This window comes from Manacus vitellinus, unplaced genomic scaffold, assembly GCF_001715985.3.
Source record: "Manacus vitellinus isolate BGI_N305 unplaced genomic scaffold, ASM171598v3 scaffold_19_pilon, whole genome shotgun sequence".
In the NCBI taxonomy this organism is placed as follows: domain Eukaryota; kingdom Metazoa; phylum Chordata; class Aves; order Passeriformes; family Pipridae; genus Manacus; species Manacus vitellinus.
In genome coordinates, this window is record NW_021939395.1 from 14,431,564 (window position 1) to 14,459,516 (window position 27,953).

A 27,953-nucleotide genomic window follows, 5' to 3' on the forward strand; every position below is an offset into this window, starting at 1 on the left:
CTGTGCAAACAAACCCTTAGTCTTTTGTGCTCAGAAAGCATCACCACATCTGTGGTAACTGGCAATCTGATCCGTCCGGACGTCAGCAAAAGATAATGTTCATCTAAGATAGATGAAGTTCTCCATTTGACAGATTTGTGCCTTCCAGCTTGAGTCTATCATCCCTTCCCCTCAGAAACATGCTAAGTTATATAGTATTGTTTCATGACAGCTAGTGTGAAAATCAGAGCCTCAAATGCAGCAAGATACACCAACTTGTCCCTCACCCTAACTCACTGAACTCGCCGTGCCTGGAAGCAAGACTTTCTCCTCCAGTCCTCATTCAATCCCCAAAGGGATGTCAGGATAACGGAACCTGACAGTTTTACAGCAATAATGCCATAAACCACCCTAAAGGAGCCTTGTATCAACCAACAAGAGGCAATTACCTTGACTCTTGACTCGCTACCACCAGTCAGAGCAGAGTTTTATCTCCTCAGAGACACTCAGAGCTGTAAGAATGCAAATCAGCTGTTTTTCTCTTTTAAAGCTCAGAGCCACTGACTTTTTCAAAATACGTTCACAGATGACCACTTTTCTGTCCAGATTTCTCTAGACAAATTACTACTACAATATTTTTATTCCATTACAAGACTTTCTCATAAGAATCACATATTTCATACAGTAAGAAAAATGGATTAATGAGGGGGGAGGATTTGTAAGAAGGTGCATGTTTAACTACAGCATAAAATAAATGTAAAAAATTCAGCCACATTTACTAGACAGGGTTGCTAATAAAAAAGAAACTAGAAAGTGCAAGAATACTTTGCTATTAGTGGGTTACAATAAATTTACAAAGAATTTTTGATAGCAGGAGAAAAATTAACTGGAACTGCTTAATCATATTTGTGTCTAACTGTAATATTCAGTAAGACCTGACAATATTAATAAATATCTGTTTACATGCAGGAAAAAAGCTCTATCTTGGCAGTTTTTTCACAGAATGCAGATGTTGATAACAACCACCCCAGGCTTTCTGTGACCTACTTAAAGGGCCAATATACCACTTCACTGTCCTCTCATGCTGCTGAAGCCTACCCAGAAGAAGTATCCACATTAATTTAATCCACATTAATTCCAGTGTGACTAGCTGTGAGATACTCCCTCATTCAAACATAGTTGGAGAGTAAAAGAGAGGGTTGATGCTTCAGCTCCCACTGAAAGGAATGAAAGGATAAAAAAGGACAGAAATGAGAGGTTCATGCATCTCATGTTTGGGACAGTGAAGTTGATCTGGTGAACACCGTGTTACAAAAATCTAAGTCTGTGTCACTGTGCACTGAGTTTGCAGGAACTTAACCACTCTATCTTCCTTTTTCTCTATGTACTGAACTTCTAGGTAATCCTGGTGCAACATTTAAACACAAGGAGACCACAGAAAAGTCCTGTTTGCCCTCCTCCACTGTTACAGTTTTGACTTTCAAATCTGTGTCATTGCTGACAATATAATTATAGACCCAGACTTCATTATACTGGACTTTCTGATTCTCATTTAACTACAAATCTGTTCTGTAAATTTAACTACCTCTCTAGATTTCTTTTTACATAAAACACATCTTCTATTCTTGATCTTGATAGTGATATGAGCTACTTGATCTGGAACTACTATGAGACTCAGAAATAACCCAGTTGCAAAAGCTGGCTTGAAATATGATGATTTGTGATCTCCACCTTTCATGGGCCATGGAATTGATAAACTGTATCAGAAAGAAGAGGAAACTTCTACTGAAAGACATCACAAAGATGATTTACAGCAGCAAGATGTAACTCTCCTCATCAGAGGCAAGACTGACGTACTGCGAGACTGAGTGAGAATCTATTTTGTCAGATTACAGAGGTATGAACTGACAGCTACAAAAAGATTATTATATTATTCTAGAAGGAATGCACCAGCTGCTTCTGACAGGTAAATACAGCAGAACTACAGTGATAGGTCAAAGAAACGGAACTAAAACAGTAACACCAATCTAATTTCCTCCCTAAACTGTTACAGATTAAAGCAACAACCTATTAGCACACAGGATTAGTTCACAGAAGAAAATGCTCTGTTCCTGTTGCAACTATGCAACTTCTAATGTATATGACATTCTACTTGACAAGAAATACTAAGTAATCAATATTAAAATATTATTTAAAACATGCACTTATATGAATCCTTTTGGAAGGACATGTGACTCTCCATTGCAGTACTCCAAGCTGCAATTTGACTCTGAACCAGTTCCCCTTTTTAACATCCAATAGAACAAAGAAATGCTTCACACTAAAATCTTCATACTCAAAGCAGAAGCCTGTGACGCCTTTCCATTCTAAGTATATTAATCAGGTTATACTAAATATTAGTTTGCCTTGAACTCAAATATAAGTGTACTGAAGTAGTGTAATCAACAACAGCATGTAGGTATTTATAATGCTGTGGTGGCATTGCCAGGGACAACGTACAGGTTACATCAGTCTGGGAATGATGGGAATGCCCTGAAGAGGTGAACAAAGCCCTGTAGGCTTAGTTGCCTAATGGGCTAAACCAGAACACTAGTATATTTAGATTAATCCTGAATCAGGAATCACCTTTTATTAAACTTTCAGTTTAAAATTTGCTCTTGCATCCTACTGTTTTAAGATACTACTTCTGTTTATGAATGCCCAACTCTTTTTCCCTATCATTTCCCATTTATACTTTAAGTAGTTACCTCAACTGAGACAAAAATCAGTGGGTTTCCATCTGGCCATTATTTTCTCTGAACTACTTCACTATCTTAGCTGCCTTTTCTACCAACTCCTACAATCACTGTTGTGCCATCTTGCTGCCCAATCCAGCTGTTTCTCATTTTAAATGCCTTTTCTTTTATTGTTAAATATGATCTAAGTTCTCCCTCCTACCCTTGTTCACAGTAAACACTGTTTACCATGTGAAACCTTCATGTCATCCTCTCCATGGTCACCTTTGGGCACCTCAGCAGAGAAACACAATCTTTTATAATTCTTTGCACAACAACTCCTTTGGATAACAGCAAGATACATTGCATGACTGTGTCCTCTTTTCTACTAACAGCAAAACTGTTGCCTTTTTAGAGTTCATCCATTTCAGACACCTGGGAAGTTTTGAAGCTTCATACCACAAATCAGTTACATATAAAGAAGTTATTCTCCATTGGGGTATGTTTCGATAAAATGCAGGCAGACAAAAAATACTCAAGTGCTAATTTGTGTGGTAATCAAAGCACTCTCTTGTTTTAAATAAGTCAAATCCTGCATTACAGAGCTTCCACATAGCACTGAACCCAGAATAAATATATATATATATAAAATTTTGTTTTCTACTCTTTCAAAGGATTTTTAGAAAGAGGGAAGATATTAAAATAACATGAAAGTCTTTCATACAGTTAAAAGACTTTATCATTTTTTTATGTACTTTGCAAAAGAAACTGAATACAACAATTACATGTAACCTTTTCCCCACACTTTGAAAAGGCCAGTAAGGTAAGTGTAACAAAGTGAGGAAATGTGGTAACACATGATGGTTACCTTCCCAAGGAGCTATAGAGCTACTGAAAATGTGTTAAAAACCTATTAACGATTCATCTGAGTTTGTAGAGAGGGATTTTTTCTTTTTTTAGACATTGTAATGGGAAAAATCTCTATCTTCTGGCAAAATAGATCTGGGCTTCACACAGGCAACAAGCAAATTTTAGCTGAATTTCTTTCAAAATTGAAGTATAAATGGAAAACTTTCTCTGCACAACTTGTCCGTTTTCTATTACTTTCTCTCCAAAATACAGAGCAACACATTTCACTCTGATGCTGCGCACACACTTAAGCATCAGCTTTTCTGCTTCTGTGAAGGGATTTTCCTATCTTATCATCTCCTGCTCCTCTGCCATCCTCCAAGTAAGCTGCCCTGCCCATCAGTTTCATATTGTGTGCTTCCCAAAATTCCCCACGACTGTCATGTCAGCCCTGCCACACTCATCCTGCTCAGAAGGCACAACAGTTTCTGTTCTGCAGCTTCCCCATGTTTCTCGTGCTGGTTATAGAAGGAAGGAAAAGGTCAACACATCTCCAAAGCCAGAAGACATCAGTATCTTCAGAGTGTACATGAAAAACCAGAGGAGGCAAATACACATAAAGAGTATTTGGGGAGGAGAGGCAAGCAGAAGCAACACCACCCTTGTGTACCCGTCACTCTCCCTCTTTGTATTTCAGTATTACCCAGGAAAGAATTCTCAGGCACCAAAACTCTTCCTTCCTTTTTCATCTCCTTAATCTTCCCCAGGGAGGGATGGATCCATGTATATCACAGAATCACAGAATGGTTTGGGTGGATAGGACCTTAAAGGTTCTGTTACAATCCCCTGTCATGTGCAGGAACATCTTCCACTGTCCCAGGTTAAAAGGTCCTCTCCAACTCTCTTGCAGCCTCTCCAGGTACTGGAAGGCCTCAGAAAGGTCACCCTAGAGCCTTCTTTCTCCAGGCTGAACAATCCCAATTCTCTCAGCCTTTCCTCATAGGAGAGGTATTTCATCACTCTAATCATCTTCATGGCCTTCCTCTGCAATATATGCTGGATTTCCTGCCTGCTCACCAGAATATTTCATTTCTTCTACTTTTTTTATTCCTCTTATGTTCACTTTTGATATTAACATTTAAAAACTACCAATAGAAACTAGACATACTATTCCAAAGGGTGTCTGGCTGTCCTAAACACCTTCATGGCTTTACAGATATTTCCCAAGGTATGTGGAATTGCTGACTTATTTGAAGGCAGTGGATCCATAACTCAAAAAGTACCTGAACAACAGGCATGCAAGAGAAAAATGCATTTAATTCCTTCAGAAGATCTGACTACAGGGCTGCCATTTTACAAATTATTTCAGTTGAGGCATGTGCAGCACAAGATTTCAGAACATTCAGTCCATACCAGTGGGTGTTTAACCTCATCACCTTTCTTTCCATTACGTGGTAAAAGCAGTTTTTCAGAGACACTTGAATCAACATATAACAGGTTCTTTTTAATTTTTTTCCCCTAATTAAAAATTAAGTGATTTGTTATTTGGAAGTTATTTGCACATTTATTGGTAAAACCCCTCTCTGGCAGAGCATCTTATCTCACACTGCATCTCTAGACAAGGCCTTATGAGCTACACTACCTTTGGTAGAGCTGTAGCTTGTATTTTAGACAAGCTCCCACTTGTGTGACACAAATGTGCTACCACTCTGCTGATCTCTTACATTCTCTTTCTGAATACACAGTCCGAAAATAAACTCAAAAACACGTCTGCTATTGTGGTGATCTGAACTGTTGCTCAATCAGTCTCAGGGACTCCTGATTTTGCCATTTTCTATAGTTTTCTTTTTCCCACAATAACAGCACTTTTCTCTCAGATAACTAACATTTCTCTGTTTAGACCAGGTATTATTTTGCCACATTTTGTCTGTAACCCTGGATTTTTTGTTATTTTCTAGTCCTACTGTTATTTATTTAATATGCTGTTATTCATTCCACAGAATCTCATTTAATATGCCAAATAAAGAAGACTGCATCCTAATGGATGCTTCTGCTTGTCTATCTAAAAAAAAAAAACCAAACAAATTCATTCACATAAATATACCTGCTCTCCATATCACCTAGGAAAGGTTTTAAAAAGCTTACTAAACAGACCTCAAACATTATAGCAAGTTCTTAAAAGCCTTGGCTACACTGAGAACAGACAGGCATATGTGGGATTTCTTTTTTTTTTTTTTTACCTTTTGGATGGCTTACTAGAAATGCCCAGTGGGATGCAGTTTTCTGAAAGAGATTTTTGTCTTTGTCCAGCTTAGGACCCACACTAACACAACTACTTTATGTTCCAAGCAATTTAAAAGAGCAAAAATAAAAAAAAAAATAGCTTTATTAAATTGTTAGTAAGTACTGATATATGTGAATCTCAGCTATCAAGTCAGTCAAGAAATATATTGGCCTATTTAGTCTGTATTTTTCTAGTCATTAATGAGTGTCAGATTGGTTGCTGAGCAGCCAAACTACAAAATAAATACTTATTCCAAATCAAGGGAAATGAAGGCATTTTCAGCTTCCCCCAATAGTTTTAGGACAAGTGCCTTTCTTGTTCTAAACTCTCTATTTTAGCAAACTCAAATGAAAGTTATCCTGTATTTAGCAATCACACACTCTTGTTTATATAAACACCACATGCTTTTATGTTATTCTTTTGTTCCTTAATTGCAGTTCTCCTGTTCTTGGGTAGAAAGAGTAAAAGAAACAAGAATAAGAAATATTTGCACTGGCACTGCTATCCTTGCTTTTGTGCATATCTTGGACTTTCTCCTGCCCAGACACTACAAAGCTGCTTTGACAAATGGACTCTCTTATTGTGGAACAGCTCATCAATATACAGATGAGCATCACATCAACTACTGGGTGAAGTTCTGCTGCTCAAATCTAACAGTTGTGCAAGAGACATCAACAAAAAAAAAAATGTTTACAAAAAGATGGGAGACATAAACCTAATGCAAAATACTATTGCACTTGGCACTGTCACCCACCTTTCATGGTCTAAGACAAGTGACAGCCAAAGTGTACAAACACTTTGAATTTTGGTAGAGAGCTCATGAAGACATGGATGTTTCATCACAGTGTTACACAGATATGCACATGCACAAACAGCTCTCCACAAAGTGAAGGTACAGTGCAGTAAATGCACTCAGGGGTACAGATTCACACTTCAAGACGTACCTGCACTGCACCACAGCTCTGGCACACACCTTCGGAATTCTAATGGGGTGGTAAGGACTGGCAACATTTGTGGGAAGACAGTAACACAGACAGTTACACAGAAGAATGGAAGAGACCCACCTTGAGCAGCTCATAATGCTGAATCCCATTGACACCGATGTCCGGATCGATGGCAGACGGGACAGAATAGCGAGAATTAATTGCTGTGTTTTCAGGGATAGAGATGTTAATCACCGTCGAGGGAAAAAGGGGAGCGTTGTCATTTATATCCTCTATTAGGAATCTGATCTTGACCAGTCTGAAAACTTCATCAGGCAAAACAGCCACCTCCACCTCATAGAAGCAGCGGTTCTCGCTGAAGATGCCGGCACAGAGCTTCTCCCGGTCGATGCGGTTCGCAGCCGTGAAAATCTCCCCAGTGTTCTCCTCTACCCTGACCAGTGGCACATCCCCAGTCTTGTACACGAGCTTGAACTGCAGTGGTGAGGAAAGGGGCACGTCTGGGTCCAGTGTTAGGTTAAGATCCTTGAGCAAATTGCCAATGAGGACATTTTCAGGCAGTTCTTCCCGCACGGTGTAATTCTTCTCCTGTGCGCCAGATTGGAATACAATACAGGCTAATAAGACTGCCAAGAGGTAGGTTCCAGACAGCAAGTCCATCTCCAGAATGACTAATGAGTATTCGTTTAGAACACCAGGAGTAGCTGGAAAAAGGAAAAAAAAACTCTTAAAAACTTAGAGAATATTGGGTTCTTAAAGTAACAGAGACATGAAATGAGTACCTATCCTGTGGCAAATCACCTGAACTGTTTTAACACCCAATAAATAAAGTGGCATTTGACTTAATCCTTCATAAAAATGCATAACATTTCTTGCACAATTTTTACTTGAAAATATTACTTAAATCTTAGAACTGGATCAGACCAAATGAAGAAATAAGTACAGAAATCCTTGTTTCCAGCATGAGATATTTCTTTACTCCTTGGGAAAACTTCTTCCTTTGATTCTTCTACCACATTGTCCTCTATTTTTTTTTGTTTGCAAAGAAAAAAGTAGGTAAGAAGTTTTCAAGAACCATCTGCTGAGAAACAGATCTTTTTATACCTCTTGCTTATAAGATGGGAAAACAAAAACACTTGTCTTAATTCTCCCCCAAGTTTTACACTGACAAAATTATGTAATGTTTGTTAACAACCACAAAGAAATCTGGCTATTTTTAATTGAGGAACTTAAACTGGCAAGAAAAATGTTATCTAGGTGGATGTCTGGTGAACTTCAGCCAACAATGGGTGGAAATCTGTCTGGTGAACTGTAAGAAATTTCATATAATTTTAAATCTCTGTTCATATATAAGCAAAGTACTTTGGAATACCAATACCTTTAAAGTGAGATAAAGATTTGTTCTACATAGAAGAAAATTCTGCACTTTTCAACCTAGGTTCTGAATAACAATGTATTCCCTCATAAGATTGTTAACAACCTCAAGAAAGGTGGAAGTAGAATGGGAGGATAGAGGTAAATACAGATATCCGTGTATTTACACACAACATTCAGCCAAGAACTTTGAAGACAAAAATCCCACTATTGAACTCCATGTAGAGAATATGCTACTTTGCCTAATCTTTACATAATTCTGCCATTCCAGAATTTAGGATCTTCTAGAATAACATTTCTGTAAGGTACAACAGTTCCATGTAAAGCGATTTTTCTAGTTAATGTAATCTTAGCTCCTACCACCTTAGCATATGTTTCAAATATACCTGTACTAACATATCTACATTCTTTTCATTGTGTAGGTAAAAATGTAATTTTTTTTTCCTGTCTCTTCTCATTTTATTCTCCCTGTCATAGCACAGATTGATTTACTCCTGCAGATCAAGTTGCAGCAGTTGAAAAAATTACTGAAGCCAGTAATTGCCTTCACCTGTTAGTTACTGCCTTTCAGCAGTGCCACTTTCAGGGTAATTTAAACTAAAACATTTGATTTTGCAGTGAAACAGATTAGGAACAATTAATATTGCTATTCCATTTAAACACTGTGAACTGCTTTGGACTGGGAGCAAGCAGCAGATAAAGAACATTCCAACTAGATCTGCAAGGTGCATCTTTCCACGTCAGCATGATTTAACTGCAAAGCATTTTCTGGCTTTTAGGGTTGTACAAATGGAGCAACCTGAAGTAAAAATCCAGTGCTGGAAAGTCTTCACTTATGAAAAAAGGCATTGCTCACTGAGTAATTCAATTAACCTGGAGGAGATTGCTGACAGAGGTGAGAACGGGGTGTGCAGTTTGCGTGGCGCAGTCACCGCGTTACCTGCAGCCATTTACATCAGTAATTCACTGGTGTATTTGCAGCACTTCAGGAATTCAGTGTGCAACAATTCACAATCCAGCACTAACCGGGCCTCCAGGAGGGAACTAACAGTGTAGGATAAACAGCCAGTTTATAAATCCATTATGATATTAAATTCTGAATATGCAAATAAGGAAGTCATCAGCAGACCCTGATTAGCATTACTGGTAACACTATGGCAGCAGCGTGAGCTTAATGAAATAACTGTGGTGATGTTGTACAAGGATGATAGTTTGACTATTATGATTTTATTTATTAACTGTCTTATTCTTCTTTAAATACATGTCCAGCAATTGTCACCCCATCAAAGTAATTGCCCACATACTTCAACCTGCAGAGAGCTCTTATTTCAGGAAAGTACATCTTTGTATTCACTATTATTAAAATAAATATATTTACATTGTTTCCTATGAAAGAAACACAAATAAAAATGTGTGGGTCACAATGAAGAGTTGGTATTTAAATGTTGCCCTGAAAACAAAATTTCAGAATGGTTGCACTTTCTGTACATACTGGAAAGCCTTATTTTGCCACTTCTCCTTCTCTATCACAAGTTAAACTGAAAAATAACAAAATAGAAGTAAAAAATCCCTTTACATCCTGATGTTTACAGAGTAATATTTGAAAAGTACAGTTAATTTCTTAAGGGAGGAAATTAACAAAACAACAATAACAACCATATGTATAAACCAAATTCCAGGCCCTATCCCAAATTCTTCTCTGACAATATTGATGTACATATTGCTTGTAAATCATAACAATATAAAAATATTTTATAGTCAGGTATATAAATCTTCCAAATAATCTTACATTATAAAAGAAACATTTTTATCATTAAAAAGGCTATGAATGTTACACCACTCTGCTCCCCCTAGTTTTGAAGATAAGGGGAGTTTTAACCACACTCAAAATCTTGTGTTTTATCTGTCAAGTTTTACAAAGCAATATGAGGATGAGTACATAGATGAAACAGTCAAAAGAGTTCATCAAAAACTTTCCTGAATCAATTCTGAAAGTTGTGATAGTACCAGTAGATAATTTATATTAAAAATAACTGATAAGGATTCCCATAACCCCAGTTTTAACTGCAGTGGATTTTCCAGGGATTATAAAGTAACAACAGCAGGACTCGAAGAGAAAAACCAGTAAAACCATAGGGTGGAACTTGGCATTATGTTTCTATGCATACTTTTATTTACTTTTTTAATTAAACAAAGTTTGAACCACTCTATTATTACTTTTGTGCCATAATGAAGAAAATACCTTAAAGCATGAAAATGGCAGAACACCACTCTTATAAACCATGTCAGATAAATGCTAACATGACTTTTTATAGAGTCTTTTACTGTCATCGATTTTCCTGAATGACTAAAGGGTATAGACATCTAATAGGCAGTGTCAGGACTTGTAACAGGAAAAAACCAACCAGCAGTGGCTTACAATTCTTGTAAGAATTCCATAGAATACACTATTTTGTAATGGTCTTTACCTCTTTCTAAACAATTCTAGGAAGAGTTTTTAACCTTTAAAAAGTGTTCTAGAGATGCAGGCCTTTAAGGAGGGGGGAAAAAAAAAACAACATGACTTAAGTTTTCTGCTTAGATATAGAGTAGAATATCTGATGTCGTGGGGAAAGAGTTGTTCTTACAGAAACCTATTTATATAGTCATAGCTGTATGTTGCCTGTCATTTGTGCCATAGCACTGACAGAAACACTATGGCAACAGCAATGCAAAGGAAAAGAGCACGAGGTACTTTCTAGCAACCAAGCATCATCCTGAAAGACATTTATAAAATCAGAGTATTTCAGACTGGAGCACAGAGGAAACAAAAAGTGCAGAAGGCTAAATAGAATAGTCCAACTCTAAAGGACCTTTCATAAGTTCCAGCACTCACTCACACTTTTAAGGCGGTAAAAAAAAATTAAGAACAAATAAAATTGTTTAACAGAAGGTAACATTAGGCTTGCCAAGCCATTTTCCCAGCTTTCAAAAGCAAGCATTGATGTCTGTGCTGCTGACTTCCCAACTAGCAAGGCAAATGGCCCAGATGGACAAGATGGAGGGTAGGAGGGGGAGAAAAAATTTGAAACTTGCTCTCCTTCATCTGACTATCTGTGCACTTAAATATACGTGGGTTTTTTTGTCCAATATACCAAACCTTAATGGTGTCATTTAAATATTACCACTGCTCATTATTACCTTCATTTAGCAGCTGTCAAATCACACCTTGAAAAGCAGAGAGAATATAAAAGCTGTAACCACCTAATGGAGTAGGTTGTGAAGGTAGAATCTAAATCTGTTCCTTACACACAAGGCTCCAGCTGGTCCCATCTGAGTCCTTTGCCTTACTAAAGGACTTGTTATTTCTTCCTTAAGAGGATCACAGAAAAGTAGTAAAAGGGGTAAAGAGCTCAGGTGTCCACTTCACATTAAGAAGTAACACTATTTTTTAATACCTGGGCTCAGATTTGATTTAGAGTAGGAACAAATAATCTGTGGTAATATTTTGTAATTACTATATCAAGTTTAAAGAAAAAAGTATCGTATTTAATGAATTAGGAATATTATATTGAAGTCCAAAACTACATCAATACCCAATTATTGAAATCATAGTAGAGAAGAAATCCTGAAAATATCACTCCCATTCTTATCTTCATATTCCTGAACCTATTTTAATTACTTGGACAAATTTAGCTAGGAGAACACACTTTTTCAATATAATATTCTTTTCATTTGCTGCTAATCCATCATGGGCTCTTTAAACAGGAGTATTTAAATCCCTGTATTAAAATGCTGCTTCTCAGAGCAAAAGATCTTCATGACATGGGCTCTATCTGTCAGTCAATACCATGATTATCATGTTATTTAACTGAGAGTGAGTTCTTTGCAACCGTTCCACTTCACTAAAGCTCCCTCTAAAGTGCCAACTGACAGGTCTATGCACAAACTTTGAATTCTTGAACCATGCTGGTGTGGATTTCAACTTTATCCTGTAGATCTCACCTGCTGGATTGCTAGGTAGGAACTTTCTGATACTGCAAATTTTTAGTGTTTGGTATTTTAGCTGTTGGGTTGTTTCTTTGCTTGCCATAAACCACCACCATGGCTGCACACAAGCAGGTTTCATTAAGGAGCTGGCTGTTTTTGATGGTGTTTATTTTTAAAAAGACAGAGAATTTACAGATATTTCTTACTGGTTTTGGTGACAATAAGAAGCACTACAAAGCCATGGCCTGACAGAAATCCCTCTCATTTTTTTAAGGCCAGACACAAATTATAACAACCAATCTGAACTCATTTTCACACTTTATAGTATTTCAAACATAAATTATTTTGCAGCCATAAATATTTATCCACAGAATCCACTCCCTACACAGGATATTTCATTATCGTATTCAAAGAAAAGACCTACCTCAAAGAGAAACAGACAATTTGTTATATTATCAAGGCTTTCAAATTCATTCCCTCATATGATTTTACTCTAAATCCACTAAGGGACTGATTCATTCTTTGATCTATTTTTTATTAGCATGATGGTACTGACTTCAATGAGGTTTCTTTAATTTGATTTTTTTTTCAGTGATGAACAAAATGAAACTGGAAATTCTTAGCACCAGGAGAAAACATCACCCCACATCCATTTAATTCAACAAAAGAATTAAGTAAGTGTGGGCCATAACTTGCTTACAGTTGCATTCTTTCCTGATTCAGGGGTTTTCCTGCTTTAAAAATAGGGTATTTTAAGGGTTTTTACAACTTTTCCATCATAGGGGGTAAAAAATGCTCTTCACTTGAGGAAATAACACATTAATGACCCAAAGGCAGGTTCTTGCAGGCATGTGAAGAAGCAGCAACAGCGTGGAAAACAAGCAACTGATAACTTCTTACTGAAAGAGAATTCTGTCTTCCTGATATTAATCTGCAACTGATAGGAAGAGTGTTTATTAAGATTTGTATGAAGATCCTGGAACCAGTGAACAGAACTATAAACACACAATAGGCAGTGAGCATGCTGAATGAACAAATTAAACTCAATCACATTGCTCTATGGCATAAGAAGTAATTTATTTTAACTGTTGAAAACTAATCCCTTTAAAGATGAAGTATCTTTTTTACTAAAAAAATAACTACAGTCCACCTTTGGGAAAACACATCTAGAAGCCACTCAGCAAATATTTTAGAAATATCCTGTAACTTATTTCAGAGATGTCTGAGATATGCAGTGTCAAATTTATTTACATACCAGTGACACTAAGAAATCATCTTGCTTTTAGCAGTGAAACATTTTTGCACCAGAGCTGCATAAAAGCTAAAGGTTGAAAACAAAAATCGTGGAGAAAAAAAAAAAAAAAGGGGGAAGATGTCTCTGATAAGCATGGTTATTTCCATTTTCCTAGAAAGAAATACTAGGATACTTGAATAAACAGGGGAAAAAAAAGGAATAAAAACTGTAAAAACATCAAACCAAACTCAATACACAAACTCCCTATAAATCTGCAGACTGTTACAACTCAAAATTAACACAACATTGCTCTACAAATTCAAATATATATTCACTAAAATTCAGTGGCTGACTTCAAAAAACATTACAAAAAATCAAGTTATTCATGGTATGATTCATAGTGTCAGTTTCTTTGCTTTTTATTTGTGTGTTTGTACTACATGAATATATTTTACAAATCAAGTGAAAATTGCTCTAGTTTTGGTGCTTGAAAATCTGTTCATGCCTCAAATCTGAAAATTAAATCTCTGCTAAAACAAACAAAAGAAAAGTCATCCATGAACCACTGGCAAGAGAACACGGTATCACAATAAAAACTATGTGAAACCACATATGTGATTGTTGGATACACTCCAACATAAGACACATTTTTATTTATTTAAAAATGGAAGTAAATCTGATTTGAGTCATTTGTGTCAAACCCTTTTAAATGGCAATTGTCAAGATCACCTGTTTCACACATAATGCATTTTGTTTTACTGCCTCACTGCCAGTTAATAACTTTCATTACTGACTAGTAAAAAACCCACATTTCACAGTGTCTATTAAACAACACAAGTATTTATGAATCAGACCAGGAATACTTCTCACAGTTGAATGTTATATTCTTTATTACCTGCTTACATCAGATACAATTCTGCCTGGAGGCCAGTAATACACATGGTATATATTCTAGAGTAACAGAAATCAGCTGCCTTCTTCCAACACCTCTTCAGTTCCAAACACAGAGATGAGATAGCTACAGTAACTTACACTTCTCCTTTAAAGATCCATTTGTGAGAGCACTGTTCCCAAAACTTATAGAAAGAAACCCAAAACCTATACATACTGCCATTTTTTTTAAAGTCAGGAGTTAAATGAAAAAAAAAAAATCTATTTATATTCTGTAATTCTTGTTAAACTCAGGCTATCCAGAATTTTGCACTATTTGCATCCAGTTTCTGAAGGAAAAATATATTTCTCCTGGGTGTCAGAATACACATATTAGTCATTAAATGATACCAGAACCTTAAGTGCTCTATAATTTTTTTTTAAACTGCCTAAAGTTTCATATTTCCATCAGTTTCTCCTTGTCTTATCATACCCAAAGAAATGGTATGTTTTTCATCCAGTAGTAGCATAGCTACCTGTTTTCATACGGGATTTTTTATTCTGCTTAAATGTAAATTAAATGTAAACTAGAAGGTTCTAATCAGGAGTTCAAAACATCAAGTATATCATAAAAGATAATCCCTATATCTTAGGATGTATCTCACCAATTAACAGCCACATCACTATGTTTGTCCAAAGTTGTCACTAGTAACATACGGATACCTTACTTAGGAAGACATCTTTATAAATCATAAATTCATCTCTGGTATCTCTAAGAGTACCATGAACTTGAGAACTAATTGCACGTCTTGGAAGGAATTTTCTCATAATTTATGTATGGGCCCAGAGCAGGGAAGCAATCAACACATTTTTGAGCTAACTGGCCCTATCTGAATACACTGTATGAATAAAACAGGGCAGTATGCAAGATAACACTCCTAAGAGAAGAGATTTCAGAGGAAGGCTCCTCCAAGGGCAGAACAGAACCACTTGAAGATAAGTTATATTAGAATACAAATCAAAAACAGATGATAAGCAAATTCTTCCTCCCAGCCAGCCCTGCCCTGACTCCAGCCCATCTGAAGGCTTGTCACTCCTCCACTGACCCCCAGGCAGTTTCTAGGAAAACTCTTGCTTTTTTGTTACCTGACCATAAAGGTAAATTCAACATCTTTAGCCATGGAAAGCCTTGTGACAGGAATTGCTTCCTGCCAGGGGGAGCCCCTCAGCTGGCAGCCCTTGGCCACCTCTGCCTGATGGGATCCAACCACCACCTGGTGAAAGAGAAACTTCTGACAACACAACACCACTACCTAACAGTTTTAAGAGCTTTGCCTTATTGATACATAAGAAAATTACTTCTCTGGTTCAATAGTTTATGTAGACAAAAAATGTAAAGTTTTTTTCTCTGTAATGTTAAAAAACCCTCAACAACAACAAAAAAAAAATGACACAGGAATCATTTGACTGTTCTGGTAAAAGACTTCCTTGTGCACAGCAACTCCCATCCTGACAGATCCCCAAACTGCTGCAGAGATTGTAAACACATGAATTGCTTCTCAGAGCAAATTCTGTGCCAGGAGCACTACACTAAAGTGATTCTGAAAAAGGGATTGAAAACTAAATTATCCCATGGAAATGATGGAGCATAGCTGTTTAGACCTCAGAGAAAGCAGATACCAAAAGACAGTTAAACTACTTGTACAAAAAATACTCAGTAAAAAGAGTCAGAGAATTGGATAAAACAGACTTATAAGATCTTTAAAATGTGTTACAGCAGTTTGATGTGCAGGGCCTGTATAGTAAGTATGGTTTAAGAACTGGAGTATCTGGTCGACAATTAAATTGATTCAAAGCCCACTGAAAACAGTGGCATCTTCTGCAAGGCTTAAAAAGTTTGCTCTGGAAATGGAATTCCTCAACTTGACCTTAAAGTGGAAGAGCCTACACATCTCAACAACAAAACTTTATTAAATATTTGCATAGACTGTTACGTGTCAGTAATTAATACTTAATTTTAGATTTTATTACAAATGTCAGGCCAGATCAAAACAAGCTATATTCTTGAAACCTGTCATGGTAAAGCTGTTGCTCACCTGAAGCTCAGAAAATCTGATTTTTAAAGTTTTGCCTAGAAGCATCAAGTTTGGGATATTTGAGGTATTATTTCCCACCCATTCTCTTTCTTCTGACATCATGCAACAGGATGAACAGCTTCAAAAGATTTGGGAAGGGGGGAGAATTTTTATCTAATAATAAGAGCTCTGCATATCAAAGTCCTGTAGGTTATCATGTTCATAGAAAACTTTTAAAAGTCGTATTGAAGCACATTTTCCCACACAATATCATGGGGCCATGATGCATTTTTTCATTACTGGTACACTACATAGAACATTTTTTGAATGAATCAAATATTAGTTCTTGAAAGCAGAAATTAAATGGGGAAAAATCTTACAGGAGTCGTGTGAACAATGATTAAAATTTCAAATGGATGTATATTCTTCTTCCTCTCTTTTGTATAAAAGTCATGTCCTTGCTCCACAAACCCAAGTGAAAAAACTAATTTTGCATATAAATGTAGTGACTTCATGCTGGATAAAAGCTTATTATTTAGTTGTAAGACAGTCAGAAAAGAGTAAAAAATATACCACAAAACACATACCTGTCTCTTAGCTGAAATAATTACAACACAGAGAATCTTTGAATAATATTGGAATGCATTAAATACTGTATCATATGTAAGTTTTATCACGCTTCATATTTTGGTTACTTTGCCTATTTCAAGCAACTACAGATGACTCAAGACATTTTGGTTATTTCTGGAAATTGGACATTTGTATTAGGGTTGTAATAGAAATGTCATGCAAACATTTGAGATATCAGATAGACTGTTCCTTTACATCAGCTAATTATGCCTCCAAATCTAAGACCTGCCAAGAAAATGGATGTTTTTCCTTTTATGCAGAGGTTGTTTTGAATGACTTAAACAAGGTCAACGCAAGTGACACAAGGACATAATTATATGTTGCTTCACAAGATGGAAAAACAACAGTGATAAGATTAACTGCTCCATCAATTACTGGTATAAGGAGTAGAAATATTGATTTGTGATTAAATTAAGATAAAATAATAACATTTCAAATCTTTAGCATCTGATAATGTAACTGTTGGTCAGAACTCCTAATGATTTCCAGTAAAGTAGATGCTCAGAACTTGAAAAATTCAAATCCTGGTTAGTAAAGAAAATTTGGTCTTGCTACTAAAATCTATCAGAATTCTGGGTGTGTCATATAAAATATGTATTAAGTGTATTCAGTGAATTTGCCTAAGACAAAGTTCCATTCTGCTATAGAAACTGGAAGTATTAAAGTGTTGTGGTAATGAAAAGTAGCCACAATTCCTACTGCAACAAAACTATTATGAAGAAAATACAGTCAGTTTAACAGGATTATGGAATACTTCCCTGGAACTTAATAATGTCTGTCCCATGTATACTGTAAAGTATTAGAAGATATTTTGATTTTTTTTCAAACACACCATATTAAAAGACTGTCTTCAGTTTGCAGGTCTACTTCCCTAATAAAATTCCTCTGTGTTTTACGTGATGCAGCACATTACAACTATTTTCTGATGTGCAGACATGACGAACTCCTAGAGGCAGTCTAACATCTCACAGTGATGTTTCTCTGTGCATCAGTAATTTCTTCACTGCTTCTACTACAAGCATTAGTGATGGGATATTTTTGTGTGATTTTGTGGCACATATCACAGATTTTTTCCTTTCTTTGGCAGAGTTTGAGGAGGCATATTATTTCTCAGTGCACAGTGTGGATGGATCTGCACTGTTTTAAATGGAGAATCGTTCTCTGTAACCTGAGGGATACTGCCAAGTCTGGTTTCTTTAAAATCAATTCAAGAGATTCATGCTCAGGCTTGGCTGGAGGAATAAACTTTTTGATCAAATCACAACAACACAAGTTCTTATAGTTCCCCTTCTATTGGGATGCAACGTTTTCTTGGAGGAAAAAAAAATAAATAGACATTTTCATGGTATACACTATATTCTGCCATATGTTTGCTGGTGTGTTCTACTCTTACCCAGATTAAAGCACACAAATATCAGGTTGAAATATCTTTCCTGTCCTAGAAAAATACGGTCAGTTATCTCAATCCATTGTTTAAATTCATATTATTTCAGGAGAAAACAAAACAAGTAATTACATGAGCCACACAATGCCTTTTCCCGTACAATTAGAAATTGATGCAATGGGGCTTTCTCTTGTTTGTTCATTTATTTGGTTTATAACAGAGACATTAGGGGAATTCAGTTGAAAAATATCTGCAAAACAAATTTCCAAGCTGATGACTGAAATAATGTTGCATGAAATGCAGATGATGTTCCATGCCTTGGTTCAGATACATCTCCCATGGTCTCTGCAGAACAGTAAAAGATTTGCAGTTTTCTTGACCACTAATATTTTAGAATTCTATCAGTAGTAGATATTATAACCATTGCAATCTCAGTCATCTCATTATTCTTGCATTTGACCTGAAATAAAGAAGGTCAATAATCAGATTGAAAAAATTCCATGGTTGATTATTTTAGCCCTTCAGTTCAACAGCAAAATCATTTTAATGACTATTTGTTATTGAAATTATTATTTCATTATATTTTAAATAAACACAATTGATACTTCTTTTTTAATTCAATGTCCAAAGGCTCAGAGTATCACCTCAAATCCCCACACATCTTCTACTGACACTAGCAAGAGTCACAGACCAACAAATGAAAACACTGAAATAGCTGAAAAACATAGTTTGACATGGTCTGTAGTGGCACAGGACCCAGGTTGCAACATTCAAACACCATAGGTCATGTTTAGCCTTCAGTCACTGAAACCAAACCAAACCACAACAAAAAAACCAGCAAGTTGTTGCTGTGCCTACTACTCCTAATTATTGTTTTCTGTAGATCAGATCGAGTGCATGTGTACAACTAACTCCTGCAACAGCAGCTGTTACATTTGCTCCTTAGAAACTATAAATAATACTGACCCTTTTCATGTTTCTGAGCATAACACATTAAACCATTAGGGCACTAAAACAAAAGATCCCTGCTACATTTTACTTGCCCGTTTTAACCTTCCCTTGAGAGAACTAAGAGCCTATGATTTAGAGAAAATACAGGTTATTTCATCCTTCGGTGGGAAACTTTGATCTTTTATCTAAATATTGTCTACAAGACAAGAACAAAATAACTGTGTGCTCGCTTGGATTTAAGCAGGTTACACTATCTGCAGATTTCCATGTGTTCATTACATTTTTGGTTTGAATGCATCCTCCTCTATTAGAAATTAAAGACGCATTTTTATTTGCTTATTTTTTTCACGCAGTACTTTTGCAAATATTCTGTGTAAGCCTTCATTACGATGTTTTAGCAAGCAGGCCACCTAGTGCCTAACAATAACAAGTACTCTGTAAGGACCTGAAGTGTTCAGCAAGAAGGAACAGCACTTAGTCAACTGGATATCAAAACCATGTTACCATACTAAAACTCTGATAAAATAATCTAGTAGTCTCCCCCTACCCCTGAGCAGAATTGTGACATTTTCCTGTAACAATTTTAAAAGTGGAATAGATATATACCTTTGTCTTGTTAAGAAAGTTAAAATTCCTTTCTTTAAAAATTCATTTTGTAGGTCTTCTAGTTGCTTATAAGATCTCAATTATTTCAGTCTTTTGCTGAAAAAATAAATACTGGTCTTTTTCTAAGAAAATGTTCTTCTCTTAGAGGGTGGTTGGGCACTGAACAGGCTCCCCAGGGCAGTGATCACAGTTCCAAGGCTCACAGAGCTCAAGGAGCATTTGGATAATGCTCTTGGGCACATGATGGGATTGTTGGGGTGTCCCATGCAGGGCCAGAAGTTGGACTGGATGATCCTTGTGGGTCCCATCCAGCTCAGGATATTCTATGATTCTACGACTTCCCATTCTTCTTTGACACATCATGTCTAATTTTACCTAATTAAGTTAACAATAACATAGTATTTTAAATGTGAATGACAGATCTGGTAGCACCATGGCAAGAGGTATTTCCTCCTGATTCATTTGTGTCAGTATTTTAGAGTCCAATTTAGTGTCTTTTAAGATTGTGGGCAAAGTTTCTATAAACATCAAGAGCTATAGTGCCTATTAAGCTTTCTGTTTCATCTTGGCAATATACTGCTTTTCTCTAGACTGGAATGAAAATTCAATAATCTCAAGAAGCAGGCAATAGTCCCTCAAAGTAAAAAAGACCACTTCTTTCTTTACCCAAACTTAAATTACTCTTAGTACTTTCCTCAGAAAAGTGAGATTTTAAGGCCATGGAAAGGCTCTATTCAAAGGTATTAGAAGATACAGAAAATATTTTTGTATTCAGATTCTACAGACTAATTTTCAAATATCCTAATGTGACATACCTCCATCACAAATGATTTAGTCAGAATCAAGTGTTTTGGTTCCTCTGAACATCAGTGGAATTTGGGTTCCCCCAGTACTGGGAAATGTGTATCCAGTGCTGCATATCTCATCCAATGCTCTTAAAGCTGAAGTTAAATATTTTTTCAAAAAGCTATTTACCCTGGAAAGTATAATACCCTGAATCTCCTAGTTCAATTTATACACATTTGGGACTTATGTGTGTACAGATATGTGTGTATATATACAGTGCTTATATGGAAAAGAAATAAGGAAAAACATTCAGTGAAATATATTTCTTTTGAACATTAAAGCAAAATTTAAGAGAATATGACTACAATTTACAAACCTGCTCAAGGAAACAGTTAAGATATTTTCTTTCCCCAAGATACTGAACACTTGGTGGGTGTCTGTGACCATAGAACTGTCCAATACCATCCCACACCATTTATATTGCACTGCATTTACTACTGATGAGACTTAATTTGGTGGGCATTTATATTTACAAAAACAAACAAACAAACAAACAAACCCTCCAAGGTGTTAGACCTCCATAAAACAGAAAGTAAATTATGAATGTATTTGAAAGAAAATTACCCTTTCTTCTGTGAAAAATCAAAGCTCCCATTTGCCAAATTTCAATTCTGTTTAGATAGATTCACAACAATAAAATTCCCCTGTAGCATTTTGTGAGCTTTTTGGAGTTTCAAAGGGAGAAGGTCTTATCTTCTCTGAAACATTATAGTCTTATTACCCATCTCTTGATTAGTCAGGCATTAGGAGGATAAAAGGATACCCATCCACACCTGCTTGCTTGATTACTTCATCTTTTGTGGTTTGAAAGGCATCCCACCTCCTCAAACATTAATAACAGCACAAACCCCCCCAGCTGAACCATCATGTACCCCCTGCCCCAAAGAATCTGGGGACTGCATAATAGAGCCAGTAATGTCTGGGATAATTAAAAAGACAGAACATGAACAAGATCATGACATGATAATGAGTCTCTCCCATGATGGATTTTTAGTTGGATAGGAATGTTACAACATATGAAATTAGAATTTATCAAAACAATGCAATCTAATACCAACATGCTGCAGTGAGAGCACTCCCAGAACTAACAGTCATGGGCTAAATTGGTCCCTAATGGGGACAACATCATATGAGGATTATAAGGATTAATTTTCGGGTTTGATGGAGATCCTGAAGCTGACAGAATTTTCACATTTTCCAGTCTTGTGGAAACAATTATGAAGCAAGATCCAAAAACTGAAAACATCAATTCTGGCTGTAAGAGTGGCTGCAGAACCAACACTGCCTGTCCTTTCCTGCCTAACAGTTTTCCTTCTTTCAGAGTGACAACTGTAAATGAACTTAATCTATCTCCATGTTAGGGTAGAGGACCTGTGACTGGTTGTTGTCATCAGTGTGTAACATGCCTTGGGTGACAGGTTCTCTCACTCAGCTGAGTGCTCATGAATATTGACAAGGACGCTGCCTGCCAAAAAATGACAATACTGTGCAGCATTTCTTCAGCTTCATCTCAGCTTCTGGGCTGCTGCATGCCACAGGATAGTCTGCTAACCCAGACTCTTCTTCACAACTAGATCCTACACCAACTGCATTCTTTCAGGTCCTTAAGATTCAGGATCCTTCCCTGGAATACTAATTTTTTTTCCGATATGAGTGAAGGGAGTGAAGTTGCACATAACAAGGCATGTCCTATTGTAAAACTAATCTATGACTCTGTTTTTATTCTTTCCATCCTCAGCATAAGTCCAGGGTAGAAATAGAAACAAAAGGGTTTGGTTTCCTCACGAGCTGGAGGGACAAAGGAATTGGTTGTTGCAGTTTCAACACTGGCGTCTATTCTAAGCTCGAGCACCCATCGCTGCTGTGAGCAGAGTGTGAAAATGGCACTGTATCTATGCATCAAATCCAGTCCTGCAGCAGAAACACTGGTATTATTTGCAAAGTGTTTAATCATTTATAATTCTTCCATTTGAGGAAATGGCCAATAGCATTAGCCATGCAAGCCTCTGTGGGCTAATGTAATTAGTCTTACGCATTTTAAGACCAGATAGAATGGTATTAGAAAGAATGGAGGACCATTTTAATTGGATGATGGCAAAATCCCTCTAAGCACTATGGCTGTCTCCTGTGTTCAAAATCCTTTAAAAAGTTCAGAGATTCCAATTGTTTTCTGCAGCAACAGTATTTCTATCTAAATTATATTAAATGTGTCAGCTCATTTCCAGAGCAAAAATGATAAAAGCACATTCAACTTCAGCAAAGCTGATCACTTTAAAGAAAAATATAAGATAATTAAAAGCTGTTACAACTGACAATACAACACTGCAGCTTCAAAATTCTTCCCTAATTACAGCTGCTAACTTTTAATAGCAACTGTAACAGTGAGTCAGATTTGACATTACAATAGCATCCCAACCTCTTATTTGGGAGAAAGGCTCTTGGGGAAAATACAATTACAAGGTGAGCATGTCCAGCCAAGACCATTGCAAGTTTTGAAAAGCCAGTGATTGCTTTCATTTTTTAGTCTTGTTGAGAAACCTAGATTAGTTGCCCTTTGTTTGAATGTATTCCTTTTAACAAGGTCGAATGTAACCAAGTGGAGCTGATTCCCAGAAAACATTAAGGGGCCTTAAAGGGAATGGGCACTGCTCCTTGAAAAGACCTTCTTCTATAGGTTATTTCTCAGCCAAGCATAGGGCTCATAAAAATAGCTTTATACCATTCCTGTTCTTGTAGAGTATTTGCATGACAGGATAAAAGAAGGGCGTTCTGGAGCGCACTGTACTTCTGGGTTTTGTATTAATTAACCTTTTCTTAGTTTGATATTAATAAGTTAGAAAGGCAGAGAAATTCTGATACTGATAAAGCAGAAAGACAGTGGGTTTTTTGCCCTCCAAGAATATAGTGTTTCCACTGTTTTTACAGGGATTAAAGAAGGGATGAAAACAAAAATTAGAGCCAGTTGGGCTTTTTCTCAGCAGTACAATAGGATCTGTTGACTCCTGGTCTCACACTCAGCCTGACTGAAGATCAGTGTGCCACCTTTAAGATTGTGCAACTAGCATTTCTTTCTACAAAGGGAAGACACAAAAGCAGAAAGGTGTGAATTCCTTATCTGCACAAACTGACAAAATTCCCATGATGGCTCTTTTGTCCAGAACCTGGGAAGACATTACAGGTCTGTGCTTTATAATTTACCTACAGGTTTAAAATGTTAAGGCTACACATCTCTCTCTGTCCTTGTATGTACTGAGGAGCATGTATTGTATCTGACAACCTTTAAACCAAAGTGCTTCTTGAAACCAAATCACTTTCAGTGATTAAAGTGATTTTCATCCATCACTGAGAATTTGCTTATATGAAGTAGCTCCTCCAGACAGTGTTGGTGATGCAATGCACAGAGAAATTGCAAAATATCTTATGAAAAGGAAAACACATAAAATTTAATCAGTGGTCTACTACACCAAAAAGAATGATAAGAACATTCTAAGATCAATACAGTATTAGAATAAAAACTGAATGAAATTCTTTCCTCAGATAGTCAGCGGTTTAGGTTTGTCAAATTAATGGGCAATTCTTTGTGGACTCCATGGCTTATCCTGTCAGGTTCTTGCATTAAGCAAAATTACTATGAAATAATTCTTTCTGAAGAAATCTTTTGGCTTAAAGTTAATGCCAGTATTCAGGTATGGAAGATTAATTTCTGTAGAGTTTGACCTGAGACACCTCCAAGCAGAAGGAAGAGTAGAGGAACATAATACCAGGATTTTCAATCTCCAAAGTATCTTCCAGTGTGTGGTACTGAATAATTCCCTAAGAGTGATACACAGCTATTTTGAGAAAGTGTTTTTTTCAGGCCTCACCTGGTTTTAAAAGTAATTGAAGAGGAACAATTCATCCCCTTTAAAGTATCCCAAGAGTAGAAGTTAGTCAAAAAGAACTTCTGAGAGCAAACAAGGAAGGATCTAAAAGAAAAATACCCGAGGGATCATATCTCAGACACAAATATTTTTTTTTTTAAATTACAGGTGCTCATAATTACTTGTAAGGGAGAAAACTAATTATGGAAGTCTTCAGGGAGCTTAAACATGGTAAATACCGAGAGAAAGCAGCCTGGGTTTTTGAAAGTTATTTGTGTATTCTGCTTACACTTTCAGTCCGTGGTGGCATGTAAGCATCCTTCTTTTTTTTTTCCTTTCATATTTTTATTTATGTTAAATAATGAGAAATAACCATATTTCTTTCCAAATTTCCTGCTTTTAAAAGTTTTAAAGGGTTTTCTTCCTATAAACAGAGAATATTCCCATGCTCAGCGAGTCAACACATGAAATTTCATGTTCATCAAAAATATATTTAAGCCATGATGGAAAAATGTAATGTGATTTAATTTTTTTTCATAAGAACAAATGTGTTCTTGTACTGAGACAAACAGTGAACATTTAAACATTTTTCATATATTACTGTGCAAAATTGCAGTTGTGCGAGAATACACTATATAATAAGAGAAACAGATGTGGCTTAAAAGATCAAATTAAAACATTTAGAATGACTAATTGTGATTTGAATAAGGCTTTTGCATATGTCCTAGCTATTGGTATCTTCTATATTATGTATTTAGTCATTCTTCAGACTTAAATTATCACAATCCCAATGAAAATGCGTACAAGCTACAAGCATTTTCTGCGTATCATCTATGGTGGCAAAATAAGGAACAGAGAAGCAAAAAATCTGTTTTACTGTATATTACTTAGCTAGTAGATTACTACAGCATGTCTGGATTACTCAGTAAATTCTAGGATTAATCACAATAAATTAGAATTAAGTATTTTTTTTTACACAATAAACTATGACTGTTTAGCACTGTGGTTTATCATACATGGTTTTCAGTTCATGTCAGGCAGGAGTCTATGAGCTTTAAAAATCTCTTCTTCCACTGACTTTAGTGAAACAGGAAGCATGGAAAAATGGAATGAGAGAAAATAAACATTTTTTTCATAGGATCTCCATTCTTCCAGTCATCTACCTTTTTCAAACACAAAAATATTTCAAACCAAACGAAATTCTACCTCAGTATAATCCCAATAAAACCAACAGTATAGAGATATAATTAATATTAAAGAGCAGTACACCCATGTACTATGTTATTTTCACTTGCATTGACCTTCCATTGACTTGGACAAGATTTCCATTGCCCCAGTTTGAATGGAGTCAATGTTAGTTTTGACATTGTGAAAGATTCCCTGTTACAGTATTTCAGACCTTGTATCACTCAAAAACATTTCTATAGCAAAAATTCTGCTGTATAAAAGTCATAAACTGTTTCTAGTATTGTGCATTACAAATTTTGTCCCCTAAATACTTAATTTGATGACAATGAGTAAGTCTGCTTGCTGCACTGACAGGTCATGGACTTAGTGTCTATTATGTACCTTAAAAGTACAGCACCTTGGAGGTGAAATCCTGCGAGTGAACAGTTAAAGGCCTTTTTCATTATCAGCTTTTTTAATTGGTAGAGCTAATTAAATGATAGATTAGGTCTAATTCTAATATTCTTTTTTGTAAACTTTCCTCTTAGATCTAGATTCATTTGAATTTGTAACAAACAGTGTCATTATCCATTCCTTCCAGGTCCCAGTGACAAATTCTTAAATGATCACTCAGTAATTAATTAACAGAAAGTAGCTACACCTCACTGAATTTGGCAAACTGTCTCTAGTTATACGAGTATGTTAATTAAGAGATTCCCACCTATTATTTGATCAGTTATAGCAGCCTAGAAGTCTAGTTATAGGTAAAAACAAAATTAAAAATATGACTATTCAGCCATTAAAAATATTTTCAGCATATTTATTTTTATGATGATACTCTCAGTTTCTTTGAAAAACTTCTCTCTTTTTTTTAAATAAGGCTACTCTGATTTTTAAATTATACCATTGTATGGTCTACTTCAGTAATAGTGATTAAGCAAAATCATTGTAGAAACACTATTTCCAGATGTTTTTCCAGTATAGAGGAGTGATCTTACAACCAGGTTTGTTAGAAATACAGGTTTCCCTTTGAAAAGCTGGCTGGATAATCAAGCTCTGTGATCAATCCTTAAAGAACTAATTTAAGAATAATATCCTTCTGGCTCCCAAGCTGACAGAATGAAATAATGATTTTCAACAAACACACTGCTGGATGTGCTAGTCACAAAGGAAGCAAATAGGTGTGTGATAACCCATGGCATCCTTTCCTGGAATGACCATGGACTAGTGATACTCAACCAAAATCCTGAGGGACAAAGGGAGGCAAGTAGCCAAGTACAGAAGCTGGACTTTCAGAGGACAAACTTCAGCTTAGGCAGGGGTTTCTTTAGGGTGGGTGAGACCCTGTATGAGGCAGCTCTGAAAGGAAAAGGATCTCAAGAGAGCTGGAAGACCTTTAAGGGCAATCTTCTGCAAGCAGAACACTCCATTCCCAGGAAAATGAGCATATATACCTATAAGACTTGTTTGGTTTCACAGAAAACTCGTGATTGAGCTCCAGAACAGAAAGGACATACACAGGGTGTGAAAGTGAAGACAGACAAGAGAAACTTTGCCTCAGTCTTTGTCTTTAGGAAAAGCTCCTTGAGCCTAAAGAAAGGTTCAAGGAGTAAGGGAACTACCAACATGGAAAAAAATGTCAGGAGGGCAGAGTCAGGACTTTTACTGAGGTGCACAGTGACAGAACAAGAGACAGGCTCAAAAACTGAAAATGAGGGAGGCTCTGACTGCATATTATGGCTCAAAAAAAAAAAAATCACATGGGATAATCAAGCATTGGAACAGGTTGCCAGGAGAGGTTGTGGAATCAATCTGCATGCAGGTTAAGACCTGACTGGACAGAGCCTAAAGCAATCAGCCTTGAATTCCCTGCTGATATTGCTCTGAGCAGATGGAGATCGGACTAGAAACTCTCAAGGTTTCTTCCTGTGTGAATTATTCTGATTCTATAAAAATTTAATCACAAGGATAAGATACAGGTATAAGTATGAGCTTGATTTGTGGAATGCAGTACTTCCATTTCTTTAATCTTGTGCCAGGGTAAAGGTATGAAAAACCCCTTCAGAGCTATTACATTTGTGTCAGGTCAAAAAGTCTGTGTCAGTTTTTTTACTGTGAGTCAAAGATTGCCAAAGACAAAAACTTGATGTGTATTTGCATAATTGAAAAGGCAAAAATTGCTCCTCAGAACTATTTTAAATAATTCCTTGCAGTATC

General features: G+C 36.3%; 1 protein-coding gene across 5 annotated transcripts in view; it reads right to left on the bottom strand.

Moving 5' to 3' along the window:
- PCDH11X (protocadherin 11 X-linked) overlaps positions 1 to 7,469 on the bottom strand; it is a 414,093-nt gene extending 406,624 nt beyond the window's left edge. For all 5 annotated transcript variants that reach the window (XM_018070765.2, XM_018070763.2, XM_018070764.2 and 2 more), the window contains exon 1: positions 6,891 to 7,469. In XM_018070765.2, coding sequence (XP_017926254.1) covers positions 6,891 to 7,430 — 540 coding nt within the window. In that variant the 5' untranslated portion in view covers positions 7,431 to 7,469. The remainder of the gene's footprint in view (positions 1 to 6,890) is intronic.
- Between the last annotated feature and the right edge of the window lie 20,484 nt (positions 7,470 to 27,953).